At 45.5% G+C, this 11,631-nt stretch overlaps 2 protein-coding genes across 4 annotated transcripts; both read right to left on the bottom strand.

The window, feature by feature from the left end:
- Positions 1-555: 555 nt before the first annotated feature.
- On the bottom strand, positions 556-5,205 carry LOC147194952 (uncharacterized). Of its 3 annotated transcripts, none has more exons than XM_086129611.1 (7): positions 5,045-5,205; positions 4,269-4,471; positions 3,689-3,781; positions 3,514-3,609; positions 3,064-3,174; positions 2,818-2,947; positions 556-2,740 (listed from the first exon to the last, which is right to left on the bottom strand). In XM_086129611.1, the coding sequence occupies exons 1-7, from the start codon at positions 5,055-5,057 to the stop codon at positions 873-875; spliced, it is 2,514 nt and encodes an 837-aa protein (XP_085985737.1). In that variant the 5' UTR covers positions 5,058-5,205; the 3' UTR covers positions 556-872. The 3 variants fall into 3 exon arrangements, with proteins under 3 accessions (XP_085985737.1, XP_085985738.1, XP_085985739.1); XM_086129612.1 differs by having other exon boundaries at positions 2,827-2,947; XM_086129613.1 differs by lacking the exon at positions 5,045-5,205 and having other exon boundaries at positions 4,049-4,408.
- A 571-nt stretch (positions 5,206-5,776) lies between these two features.
- LOC147194951 (uncharacterized) lies at positions 5,777-10,377 on the bottom strand. The gene is made up of 7 exons (XM_086129614.1): positions 10,233-10,377; positions 9,011-9,213; positions 8,812-8,886; positions 8,640-8,732; positions 8,451-8,561; positions 8,231-8,366; positions 5,777-7,874 (listed from the first exon to the last, which is right to left on the bottom strand). Exons 1-7 carry the CDS (start codon positions 10,234-10,236, stop codon positions 6,511-6,513), a joined length of 1,986 nt encoding a protein of 661 aa, XP_085985740.1. The 5' UTR covers positions 10,237-10,377; the 3' UTR covers positions 5,777-6,510.
- Positions 10,378-11,631: the final 1,254 nt, after the last annotated feature.

Genomic DNA, 11,631 nt, shown 5'->3' with positions numbered 1-11,631 from the left:
TGATGATGAAGAAATGATTCCAAAGTAAATACCGCTCTGTGGAACATTTACATCAAACAAATGAGGGGGAGGGGGGGAACCTTACAAAAAAAAAGAAAAAAGGCCACATCTGGAAGAGATTAATCACCATGACTGGGATATAATTCCAGCGAAGGCTTCGTTTTCATGTGAGTCAATGCACGAATAACAAAAAGTGATTGGTCATCCCGAGAGTTTACTCTGCTAGCAGATGCCACAAGGCGCCAGTCGGAACTGCAGGAAATTGCAGCGCGATCAAGATTCCGATGCGTGCCAAATAAATGAAAATGACAGGAAATGGGCCAGATGAACCTGCACAGTATCAGCACCCCACCAAGCAGTCGTCTCCTCGTGTCTATCGGTGAATATTTCAAAACAAGCAAGTCATTCAAGGATAAACAGTCTGCTCTTCCTGATTGCAGCTGGTGGAAAGCAGCTGCACGAGTGTCAAATGAGGCTGCTGCCATCTAGTTTACCCATGAGGGAAAAAAACAATCTTTTTTTTTTTTCTCCGAAGGACAGCAAATCCACACCACATTGTAACCAATGTCATTTAATTTGAAGTCGTCAAACTCAGAAAACCATAAAGGGTAGAAAGAGACAGCTGCTGACTTGACATTGTTGCCTTTCAGGAAAGGTTACGGAACCCAATGTCAATACGTGTCCTTCAAAATGGAGATTTTGGGGTTTAGTAGCGCAGTTATTTCAACCGTGCTTGACAAAAAGAAAAAAAAAAAGAAGATGCAGTCCTTTGGACGAAATTTGAGGATGGGAGGGTTTACATGATTGCAAATATTGATGACTTTGCGGAGTAACACGTCACCTTTTTGCCTCGCGCGGGTAGCCGCTCCATGTCAGTTCATGGCCGAGTGACTTTTGAGGTGCCTCCTCAGGTGGTTCAGACAGGTGTACGTCTTGGGACAGATCTGACAGTGGAAAGGTCGCACCCCCGAGTGGTTGAGCATGTGCTGCTTGAGCACGCTTCCGTCCGAGAAGGCCTTTCCGCACTGAGAGCACACGTAGGGCCGTTCGCCGGTGTGGACGCGCATGTGCACCGTCACCTTGTGCGCCATGGTGAAACCTTTGCCGCACACCGTGCACTTGAAGGGCCTCTCGCCGGTGTGGGTGAGCCTGTGGGTGCGCATGGCGCCCATCTGCGAGAAGGCCTTGCCGCAATCCGGGCACACGTGAGGCTTCTCGCCGGTGTGAACCCGCGTGTGGCTCCTCAGGCCGCCGGCCGTGGAGAAGCACTGCGAGCAGTGCGTGCACTGGTAGGGACGCTCGCCCGTATGCGTGCGCATGTGCTGCTTCAGGTCGTAGCGGTTTCGGAAGCCGCGGCCGCAGACCGGGCAGCTCTCCGGCCTGTCGTCGTTGTGGCGCAGCTCGTGATTGGACAAGCACTTTTCCGACAAGAAGCATTTGCCGCACTCGCGGCACTGGTAGGGTTTCTCGTGGTCGACCCGTTGATGATACTTGAGCTCGCTGATCCCGGGGAAGGTCTCGTCGCAGTAGCGGCACCTGAAGCGATGGTTGGGGCTGTAGGGGAGCTGATGCTCAGTCATCTGATGGTTCCTCAGCAGGTGGGCCATCTTGAAGGTCTTGCCGCAGTGCGAGCACTCGTATTTGGTCAGCAGCTGCACGCACTGGTGCCGGACGCATTCGTGCATGGACCTGAACTGACAGCCGCACTTGGTGCAGATGTGGGCGGCGTTCCTGCACTTCCTTTTCCGGTGGCCAGACAGGTGGGCCTCGGTGCGGAAGGCTTTGCCGCACTGGGAGCATTTGTACGGCTTGACGGCCGTGTGGAAGCGCTGATGCTCGAGAAACTCGAAGCGGTACTTGAAACTCCTTCCGCACAGCGGGCAGTTGTGGGCGACCCGCCCCCGAGGGTAGGCGGATTTGACGGCCAGTTTCCTCGAGGGCAAAGAGGAAATCCGATGAGCCGCGCCGCATTTCTTGCGCTTGCCTCCACCCAGCAATTTGGAGGCCTCCATCACGCCGACCTCGTCGTGGCGCTGCTGATGCTTCACCAGACACTTGGAGGAGATGAAGCTCTTGCCGCACTGTTTGCACCGGTACGGCTTGTCGTGATCCACCTGCTGGTGATACTTCAGATCGCCGATGCCGGAGAACCCTTCGCCGCAATGGCTGCACTTGAACAGGCGGCTCGGAACGTGAGTGAGGAGGTGTTCCTTCAGGCTGCTCGACTTTTGGAATGTCTTTCGGCAGTGCCCGCAATCGTAGTTCCGTCCTCGTTTCGGGCAGTGGTGTCGGAATTTGTCCAGGGATGAGGGAAAGCTGTTCCCGCATTTGATGCACAGGTAGGCCGCGTTTTTGCATTTGCGCAGCCGGTGGCCGGCCAGCAGAGTGGCCGTTCTGAAAGCCCTCCCGCACTCGGAGCAGTTGTAAGGCTGCTGGCCGCTGTGGACGCGCCGGTGCTCCACCAGCGCGGAATGATGCTTGAAGCATTTGCCGCATTCGGAACATTTGTGCGTCGCCACCTGCGGTCGGTGACAAGGGGACGAGGACAGGTCTGTTCTTTTCGGAGAGTCGGCAAACTCGGTCGAGGTGGAAGGGTTCGTGGACAGTTCTTCGTCAAACATGACGATCTGGGGAACGTTGTGGTCATCGTCACAGGCGCTCGGGTGGGAGGCGATGGCCACTTCCAAAGAGGGGGGCAGCGACAAGGACGGGATGAGGAGATCGTCCGAGTGAAAAGGAGCTGCGTGTGGGCAAAATGGCTGGGATCACTCTCTCGCACGACACGCAACATTTACTGAGAATATGCAGAGACCATACCGACAGTACTTTTTGCCAATTTTCCATGACATTCTTTGCTTTGGAGGAGAAATTTGAGGTCTTCTCCAGTTGACACACACTGGATGTACTCCTCGAGGACAGAGGGGGAGGCATTAAGCCAAGACGCGGTCTAAAAAAAATAAAATAAAAAAGACGACATTATTTCAACGGAAGAAGAACAACTTCAAACTTGCAGAGCAACTTTCAAGGGGGATGAGGACACTTTTGTCATTTTTGATGGCGCACCTGCTTGAAATCTGGGATTGGCAGCAGCTCCTCGAGCCTGGTGAAGAATTCGCAAACAAGCGTCTCCAGCGCTGTGTCGAAATCAGGGCCGTACTCCACTGGGAACACGTTCTGTGTGGTCAGAGAATGAAAGGTTGCCACCGTGACGCTCGAAAAACTGGAAAAATTGGACGATAGGTTGAAGGAAATCACTTGTGTTGTCAGGTGAGAACATGATGCCAAAGTATGAATGACGGTTGTCCTTGATTTGTGTGCGCCTTTAATGTCCAGATTTTTAAAAGTAGCTATAAGGATAATTTTTAAAAAAAAAATTCAAATTTAAGATTAAGGATCAACACACACGCTGGAATGATGATATGTAGGTCAATATCCGGTCCATTTGTCATAAATGCAAACATTTAACACTGGTCTTAACGTATAAATGTATAGGAACGGCGCGGTCCAATCTACCTTGAGGAAATGTTCCCTGCCGTCGGTATCTTCAATCAGGCCTTGAACCAGCTTCATAAAGTTGGCCTCTGGTGCTTCAATCGCAGGATCATTTGTCTAGACATCAGAACACAGAATGGCAGTAAGCGATGGCATGTCACACTCTCTCGGGAAGCATGACACTGATATCGCTCACCTCTTCAATGCAAGATGATCGGATCCTGTTGAGGTGAGTTTCCACAGCTTTAAGATCGTCCGGATGCTCAGAATGTAACAATTCAAGAGTGGTCTGGTGGAAATCGTACAAGAAGTGGATCACACCAGTTTCACACAGGCAGGCTATATTTACACGAGCGTGAATTAGAACACAATACAGCACAGGCCCAGAGTAATATCGCTAACTTATTGGGTGTAGTGGAACCAGCCACGTCGGTCACGCATTGCACAGTTTTTTTTGTTTTTTTCACAGAAACCTAACGACTAATCAAACACATTACATCGTCCAGTGAAATAATCTGACAACAGAAGAAGACCATAAAACGACAAATGAACTGACCTCCGAGATTTACTTTTCACCACCAAGGGAAAATACAGTCAACTGCCTCTTGGGTGCAGCAGTGAGAAACATTTGACAAGCCTTACATAGTTAATTACGAACGGTGTCAATTCCAGGCAGGTTAACCGTGGTCTTTAATTCAGCCGCTTCATCTACTGTTTTCATCTATTCCCTTCCTCAATGTCACAACAAGTGATCAAATGGAGTGGTTTTCACTTACCCTGGCCCTCAGGCCGAGTGACAAAAGTCTGCCCTCTCTTTTACTCATGAGCTCGGGAACAGCATCTGTCACCATGGTTACGAACTCCTCCAGCTTCCCATAATGCTTAATGTTCCTCTGGCGAACCACTTCCCACATCACCGCTGACATCAGCCTCAGTGGTGGCACCAGGAGGGCCAGTGATGACAGGGGAACGTTGAATTCTTCAAACACACAGTAGGAAGCGCAAAATGTCATTCAACCTGGCCACCTTGAACACTTTAATTACTATGTGCAAGGCATCTACTTTCACTGGAGACAATGGGTCCTTTAAGCGTTTATCAATTGGAGCTCCATGTTATATCCAGACCAAAATAAAATTGAAAAAGAAAGGCTCGCGTACGATGTAGTCCGCACAAACCGCACAGGTCTGGCATTAACCGTGCATTTAGTAACTCCAGCTTGTATAAAGCCCCGTTTGTCCTGTGGCATAGCCAATGTAGCAAAACAGACGTTCGCGGTATGCTACAATTTAATCAGGATGCCACTAAACACTCAACAATTGCACTTTGTTTCCAACAAATATGTTTGATTAAATATCGACGATGTTAGCGAATAAAAACCAACGTGCTAGCTCTTAGGCCACTAATGTCAGCAAGCTAACCCACTGGTGAGCAAAACAAGGCTCGCTCCAGGGATTAGTCGAGGCCTGTAGAGCCGATGGTACACATTTGTATTTTCTGAAACATAAAAACATTTAGGTACATATTCATCGGGTTCGTCGATCGAATGCATACCCATGTCACTCATTTTCGATTTCTTCAACTGCGACAAAGGGCAAAATTTCTACATGGACGAATTTTCATTGCTTTTCCAGTTAGCCTTCAAGCTAACTGTTTATGTAGCAAGGGCGCCAACTTCTTCCTGAAACATGCTCTTCATAAATCAGTTGGCTCAGTTTGCGTCACTCTGTAGTTAGGGCGTTCGTTTTGGTTTACACGGCGGCCCGATTTAAACCTTGCACGGAATTTACATCAACCGCTCACCCGAACGCCGGAAAAAGAAGCATAGTGACCAAAAGTGACATCGCAACCAATCCTGATTTACTTAATTTTATAATAATTTGCAGTAATGGGAGTCGTTTACATTTTCCCCAAACAGTCCGATATTTCTTACCACATATGTACAGCCATTGCATGCAATGAATAATTTTAAAACAATCTGGCATTTAGTAGACCTTGCACGTAAAACAAAGAGCCTATTATTTGACGGTTACATGTTGAGTGGTGGAATGTAACAAAGGACAAATACTTAATAACCGGAGTGTAGTTAAATTGATTTTTCAGGAGTCTGTAATTGATGTTTAATTTTTCGGAAAGTTTTTTAAATTTTATTTTACACTTCGGCTCACTACATTTGTGCAGAAGCCTCTCGTCTAAACTGTATTATTTAGTCAAACTAGGCTTTTACTTTTTTCATCCTCCGCAGATGATCACCAACTGTGGGTAAAAAAACTGATGAGTCAAATCTACAGCGGTTGAGATTATGGGGATTTATAGATGGAAATAAACAGCAGTCACATGGAGGATATTAACGAGGGAGCATGAACGGCAACATTTGAAGACGCAAGATATTCCACATCAATGGCCTTATTTAAAAGAAGTGGTCGCTCAAAGAGTGATTTGGCAGGAAAGGATTGTCTTGTCCAGTCCCAAAAACCACCAGCTTCTGGCATTCAAAAATTCTGTTGAATCTGGACAAAACATTTCAAGAAAGAACACACACAATGTTATATTTTTTTCAGTTAGCATTCAACATTTAGCAGTTCATAACAAGAGCAAAGATATGGGAACACATTTTTTTAATAGTATACAAGTGGAACCAGCCTAAACTAGGTCTGTAAAAAAATGCAACATGTATGTATAATGGAACTTTGTTTTACTTCCCAGTAGAACAACGAAGTCATAGCAAGTATTTACACGACAATTTAACGCAAGAAAAATAAACTGTTCAACCTCCATGGCAGCAGCCCAGTTAAGTACAGGCAAAACAAAAGCCATTTGACACGATGGGCAAAAGATCCATAAAGCATGGATGTACAGTCGTTAAGGACCGTAAACTTCCCGTGAGTAGTTGTGTCTGCAATGCCTGTAACTGACTGAGAACCGGTCCTTGGTGTACCTCACCCAAAGTGGGCTGAGATAAACTCCATCTCATCTGTGAGCCGAACGGGGACAGCAGCAGAGGAAATGGGTGGATCGGATCAGACTGACGGTTCTTGGATGCCGTGAGATTTCAAATGCCTCTTCAGGTGATTGAGGACCTTGTAGCCTTTCGGACACAACTGACAGGCGTAGGGTCTGACTCCCGTGTGGCTCATGTTATGAATTTTCAACTGGCCACTACTCGAAAAGCCTTTTCCGCATTCGGAGCAGACGTAAGGTCGTTCCCCGGTGTGAACGCGCATGTGGCATGTTAGTTTGGCGGCCATAGTGAATCCTTTATCACACACGTTGCATTTGTAGGGCCTTTCCCCCGTGTGGATGCGTCCGTGTATCTGCAGCTCGCCGGCCGACGCGAAAGCTTTGCCGCAGTCGGGGCACAGGTATGGTTTTTCCCCGGTATGGGTGCGTATGTGGACAGTGAGGTTCGCCGACATGTAGAAACGTTTCTCGCAGTACGGGCATTGGTATGGCCTCTCGCCTGTGTGCATGCGCTTGTGGCGGGTCAGTTCGTGTTTGTTCCTGAAGGATTTGGCACAAACCGCACAAGCGTGCGTTTTCTGTTTTTCGTGGCGCTCCTCGTGAGCTGCCAGAGACGCTGCGGAAGGGAGCATTTTGCCACAACGCGTGCACTGATTGGCCAGCCCCGCGGGATGAGTCTTCCGATGAAATTTCAGCTCGCTCATACTGGAGAACTTCTCCCCGCAGTGCCTGCATGTGAAGAGCCGTTTCCGAGTGTGAATCAGCTGATGCTTTTCCAACTGGCACGTCTTCTTGAAGCTTTTTCTGCAGTGAGAACACTCCAGCTTTTGTGTATTGTGAATACAGCGGTGTTTAAATTTCTCCTGTATGGACTGGAAGCTGTTCCCACATTTGAGGCAAATGTAGGCAGCTTTCGTGCACCGTGACCGCCGATGACACGACAGATCTGAGCTTCTCCTAAAGGCCTTCCCGCATTGAGTACACTTGTAAGGCAGCTCTCCAGTGTGGATGCGCTGATGTTCCAGGAGTTCGTAACGATAAATGTAGCACTTATTACAGTGAGTGCATTTGTGTGCAACCCTTTGCCGCCGACGGCCGACGGCAGGGCCGCCGGATGTGACAGGATGGGGGGCCGATGCGTCAGGAACTGATGTGGCGGCTGAAGGTTGGTCATCCAAAACGAGCTCAACTGTTACTTCGTCTTTGTTATTGTTCAAAGTGGTGAGAACGGTTTCTTCCTGAGAGCAAATCTCAAAGTCCTGTTGGATGACATACGTCCAAGTGGTTTCTTCGGCATCAGTGGTGCTCTGCCGAAAGCATTCCCGACTGTCATCGATCACGCTCTGACAGGATGAGTTTTTCTCCTCCGTGGAGACGGGGACAGTGAGTGATGAGAGGAGCTGTTGTTCTGAGGAAGACGTGTCTGTTTATAAAGAGAATGGAGACAAATCGTTTCATTATGTCCGTATTGAATCGTTCACCGCTTCAGGCATTTCAAACAAGCAAATCATATTGTACCTTTGGAAACATCAACCAATGCGTTTCTTTTTTCCTGATTGAAGTTAAGACGAAAGGGCTCTTACATGGCTCCATTTTTAATAACCTTAACAGTTTCCTTTTATTTCCATTATTCTCTACGGAGAAAAAATGGTGATTTTGTGATAAATTATTCTTGCTGAAAGTGTATGCGCTTGACTCATGTTCCCTGTTGGGCAAGGAGAAATCAATTCGGAAAACAAACAAAAAAAAAACTGTCGTATCACATCCAATCAGATTTACCATTGGTGTTTATCTTGGCTAATTTTCCTCTTTGGATTGTGCGTCTGAGCAGTGCTGTGAAGTCTTCGGCTTCACAAGCATATTGCTGGTATGCTTCCAGCAGGGTTGACGCATCATTGCCAACCCACAGTGAGGTCTGTTAAAAAAAAAAAAAAAAACAGGAAATATGAATTTGCAGGGCTGAAACCGTTTTCCTGTGCAACACCTGTGATGATCGTACCTGTTTAAAATCCGGAATAAGCAGCAGCCCATCCAATCTGTTGAAGAAGTCAGACACCAACGTTTCCAGTGCGGTGTCAAAGTCTGGCCCATAATGCACCGGGAACTCATTCTGTGAGTTCATGAGAAGAGTTAAATGTCGTGTCTGCTGTTTGAAAAGTAAAATCCTTTGGAAAATTGCAGATCGCACCTTTAGGAAATGTTCTCTCCATTCATGGTCATCCACAAGTCTTAGAACAAGTGTGGATAAGTTGCTCTCAAAAGGATCGTTTGTTGGATGAGCCTGCCGTGAAAAACACATCCTTCAGTGAGCACCGGCTTGGCAATCCGTGATGTTCATTCATGAAGACCCGACAACGCACCTGCTCTGAACTTCTTAGTAGAATGCTTTCCAGGACAGTTTTAACACATCTGACATCCGGCTCGCAACTTAACATCTGCAAAGACATTTGCAATACAGTGCCTTCAAACAATATTCATGCACCTTCACCGTTTGCTGATGAGTCATTAGAATTTCCATCTTAATATGCACCATCTCTGTCCAGACATGATCACCGTTACCTTTAGTTTCAATCCCAGTATAATCAGCGTCCACTGTCTGTGAGTCAAGATATCAGGGATGGCTTCATTCACCAAGGTGATAAACTCCACCACTCTCCCATAATGCTTTGTGCTCCGCAAGTGAACCACCTTCCACATGATGGCTGACATTACCCGCAAAGGTGGGGCCAGGAGCCTCAGCGAAGGCAAAGACAGGGAACCTTCTGAAAGGCCAAAGATGTATTGTTTACATGCAGGTACAGTTATGAAAACTACTTCCATAAAGTTTGGTATATTCACTTGCAGGATGGACCTAAAGTGCACGATAACCTTTACGAGTGAATTAGTCATCCTTTAATTTTTTTGAAAGGACGTGTTGACGTTCAGAGTATCAGTTTATTTTGCACATGTTGCTGTTCTCCAAGGAGCTGACCAGAACAATTCACGTAAATGTGTTTGATCCAGAAATTGTGCAATGTATTTGCAGAGGTTTCAAACATGTTCTCAGAGGGAAGAGGCCACTGACCTTAGTGTCACAAAATGTCATCTGCAGGTTGCAGTGATACAGGGAGAATCAACATCTCTGGATTGAAGGGGGCGTCCTTGGAATTTTGACGCCGGTTGTTAATTTTGAGGTTCAGTTCCTTGTAAATGAACAATACATTGTGCAAAAACTACTGAAACAGCTGGACACGTGTATTCAAAGGTTTTTAGGTTAAATTGAGTTGAAGTGTAAAGGCATTTGGGGCCATTCTGAAATGTCACCAGAGGCAAATAGTCCTATTTTTTGTAAGTACTGAAAGAACAACACTAAGTAGACAGAGGTCAGTATGACAGCCTAAATTAATCATCACTGTGTTTATCCGTCAACTGCAGTGATTCTCAACCCGGATGTTGAGAGATCATCAAGAGTTCTGGGGTAATTCATCCCATTTCACTCAATTTGCCCAAACTTGTAAAATCCGGCTACTTTGAATCAGTGTTGGGTAACATCGTTCTAGTGCAATTACGTGACATAATCTGAATTAACACAGTTGAAGTCAAACGATATCGTCACATGTGTAATATGCTAATATCGATCTTCACTCTTACAGTTTACGTTTAGACATTAGGGCATACTTCCAGAACTTTATGTCGCTTTCATCTCGCTCATCTTTCATGAATTTGACTCTAGAAGAGCCTCTCACTAAAGAGTTAGCAACGTGTACAAACACCATCAAAGCAAGCGCCACGCAAACTTTACCCATTTAATTCCAGCGAAGGTACACGACGTTTTGAAGTGGCTCTATTTAAATTATTTCACCCGACAATATCGTGATCCTTTCTGACTCAAAACCACATCCCATGCCTCCGAGTAGCAAAAACTACGGAAAAAAAGACCATCTTCTTCTTTTCTTCCCTTCGCGTTTAATGGTAGTTGGCAAATAACGATTAGGTACAATATCGCCAACTATCGGTATGGATCGGACGGTACAGTATTAAAAAACCCCACAAAGTACATATCTTACTCATCACATATAACATGTTGACAATAATTTACTATTATTATTATGATTTATTATTATTTTCTCTCTTCAACAGGGTGACACACCCATCTCATTCTTAATTCCACAAACAACATTATGTATCAAGACTGGAAATAAAAGAGTACAGTACAAACAATACTTCCCGGAGGCGTTCCACGATGTATCATATAATTTCTTTCATATTTCTTTCGTATTCAGTTGCCTATCCTCGCTCTATATACTCCTACAGTGCGTCAAGCTATTTGTTTCTCTGAACGTCCCAAAATAAATCTGTAGGGAAATAAATGTCCTGGTGGTGGCAGTCGACTCCTTTATCCAGTGTAGTACAGCGAGGGCTTGGATTCGTTGATGCAACATGATTTGAATGTACAGTACAGTACTGTAGCTTTAACGCTTGTCCAATACTTATTTATAAACATTTATTGTATAGTCTAATTTGAAAAAATCTCACGTATCATCGTATCATGATTGCACAATATGTTTGAGTTTTTAGAGCACATAATATTAAAAGTGGGCATGACTAAAATAATTCGACAAAAACAAACAAACAACGAAACAAAAAGATTAACTACAATTTTAACATGCTTGGGAAACAATTGACTTATCCAATATTACACTTGTCCACTACCACATTTTAGAGTACAACCTAAAATTGTCAGATGGACAGAAGACTGCATCTCAAATATCATGTACTGTACACGTCAGTGGCAGTCGAGCACTGTGAATGCAGATGATCTTTAAGGTATTAAATTGGGCCCATGTCCGTGTAATTAAACATAGTGCATTTTTAATCTCTGCCACATGTCTAAATAGCAAAAAAAATCACATCAGTTGCAGAGTCACATTCATCCACGTTAAAATTCTCCGGCACTTCACTTAAAAACACAAATTAAAATAATCTGAAAGAAGATGAACGACACAACAGGATAGCACGTCTATGTATATACAGTATGCATGTGCTACTGTATGTGTGTGTATGTGTGAGAGGGGGGCATTTATGTCAGCATTTGTATGCTGAATGTTTGTGTAAGAGGAGAGAGAGAGAGAGAGAGAGAGAGAGATTGCATTGGTGTGCCTGTCCTGTGAGTGTGTAATTAAAAAAAGTGTCTTTTTTTT

Source organism: Hippocampus guttulatus, chromosome 14 (genome assembly GCF_054856545.1).
Source record: "Hippocampus guttulatus isolate MCC_2025c chromosome 14, RoL_Hgut_1.0, whole genome shotgun sequence".
Lineage (NCBI taxonomy): Eukaryota > Metazoa > Chordata > Actinopteri > Syngnathiformes > Syngnathidae > Hippocampus > Hippocampus guttulatus.
Note: the sequence above shows the minus strand (reverse complement) of the source record. Positions and strands in the feature narration are given on the sequence as shown.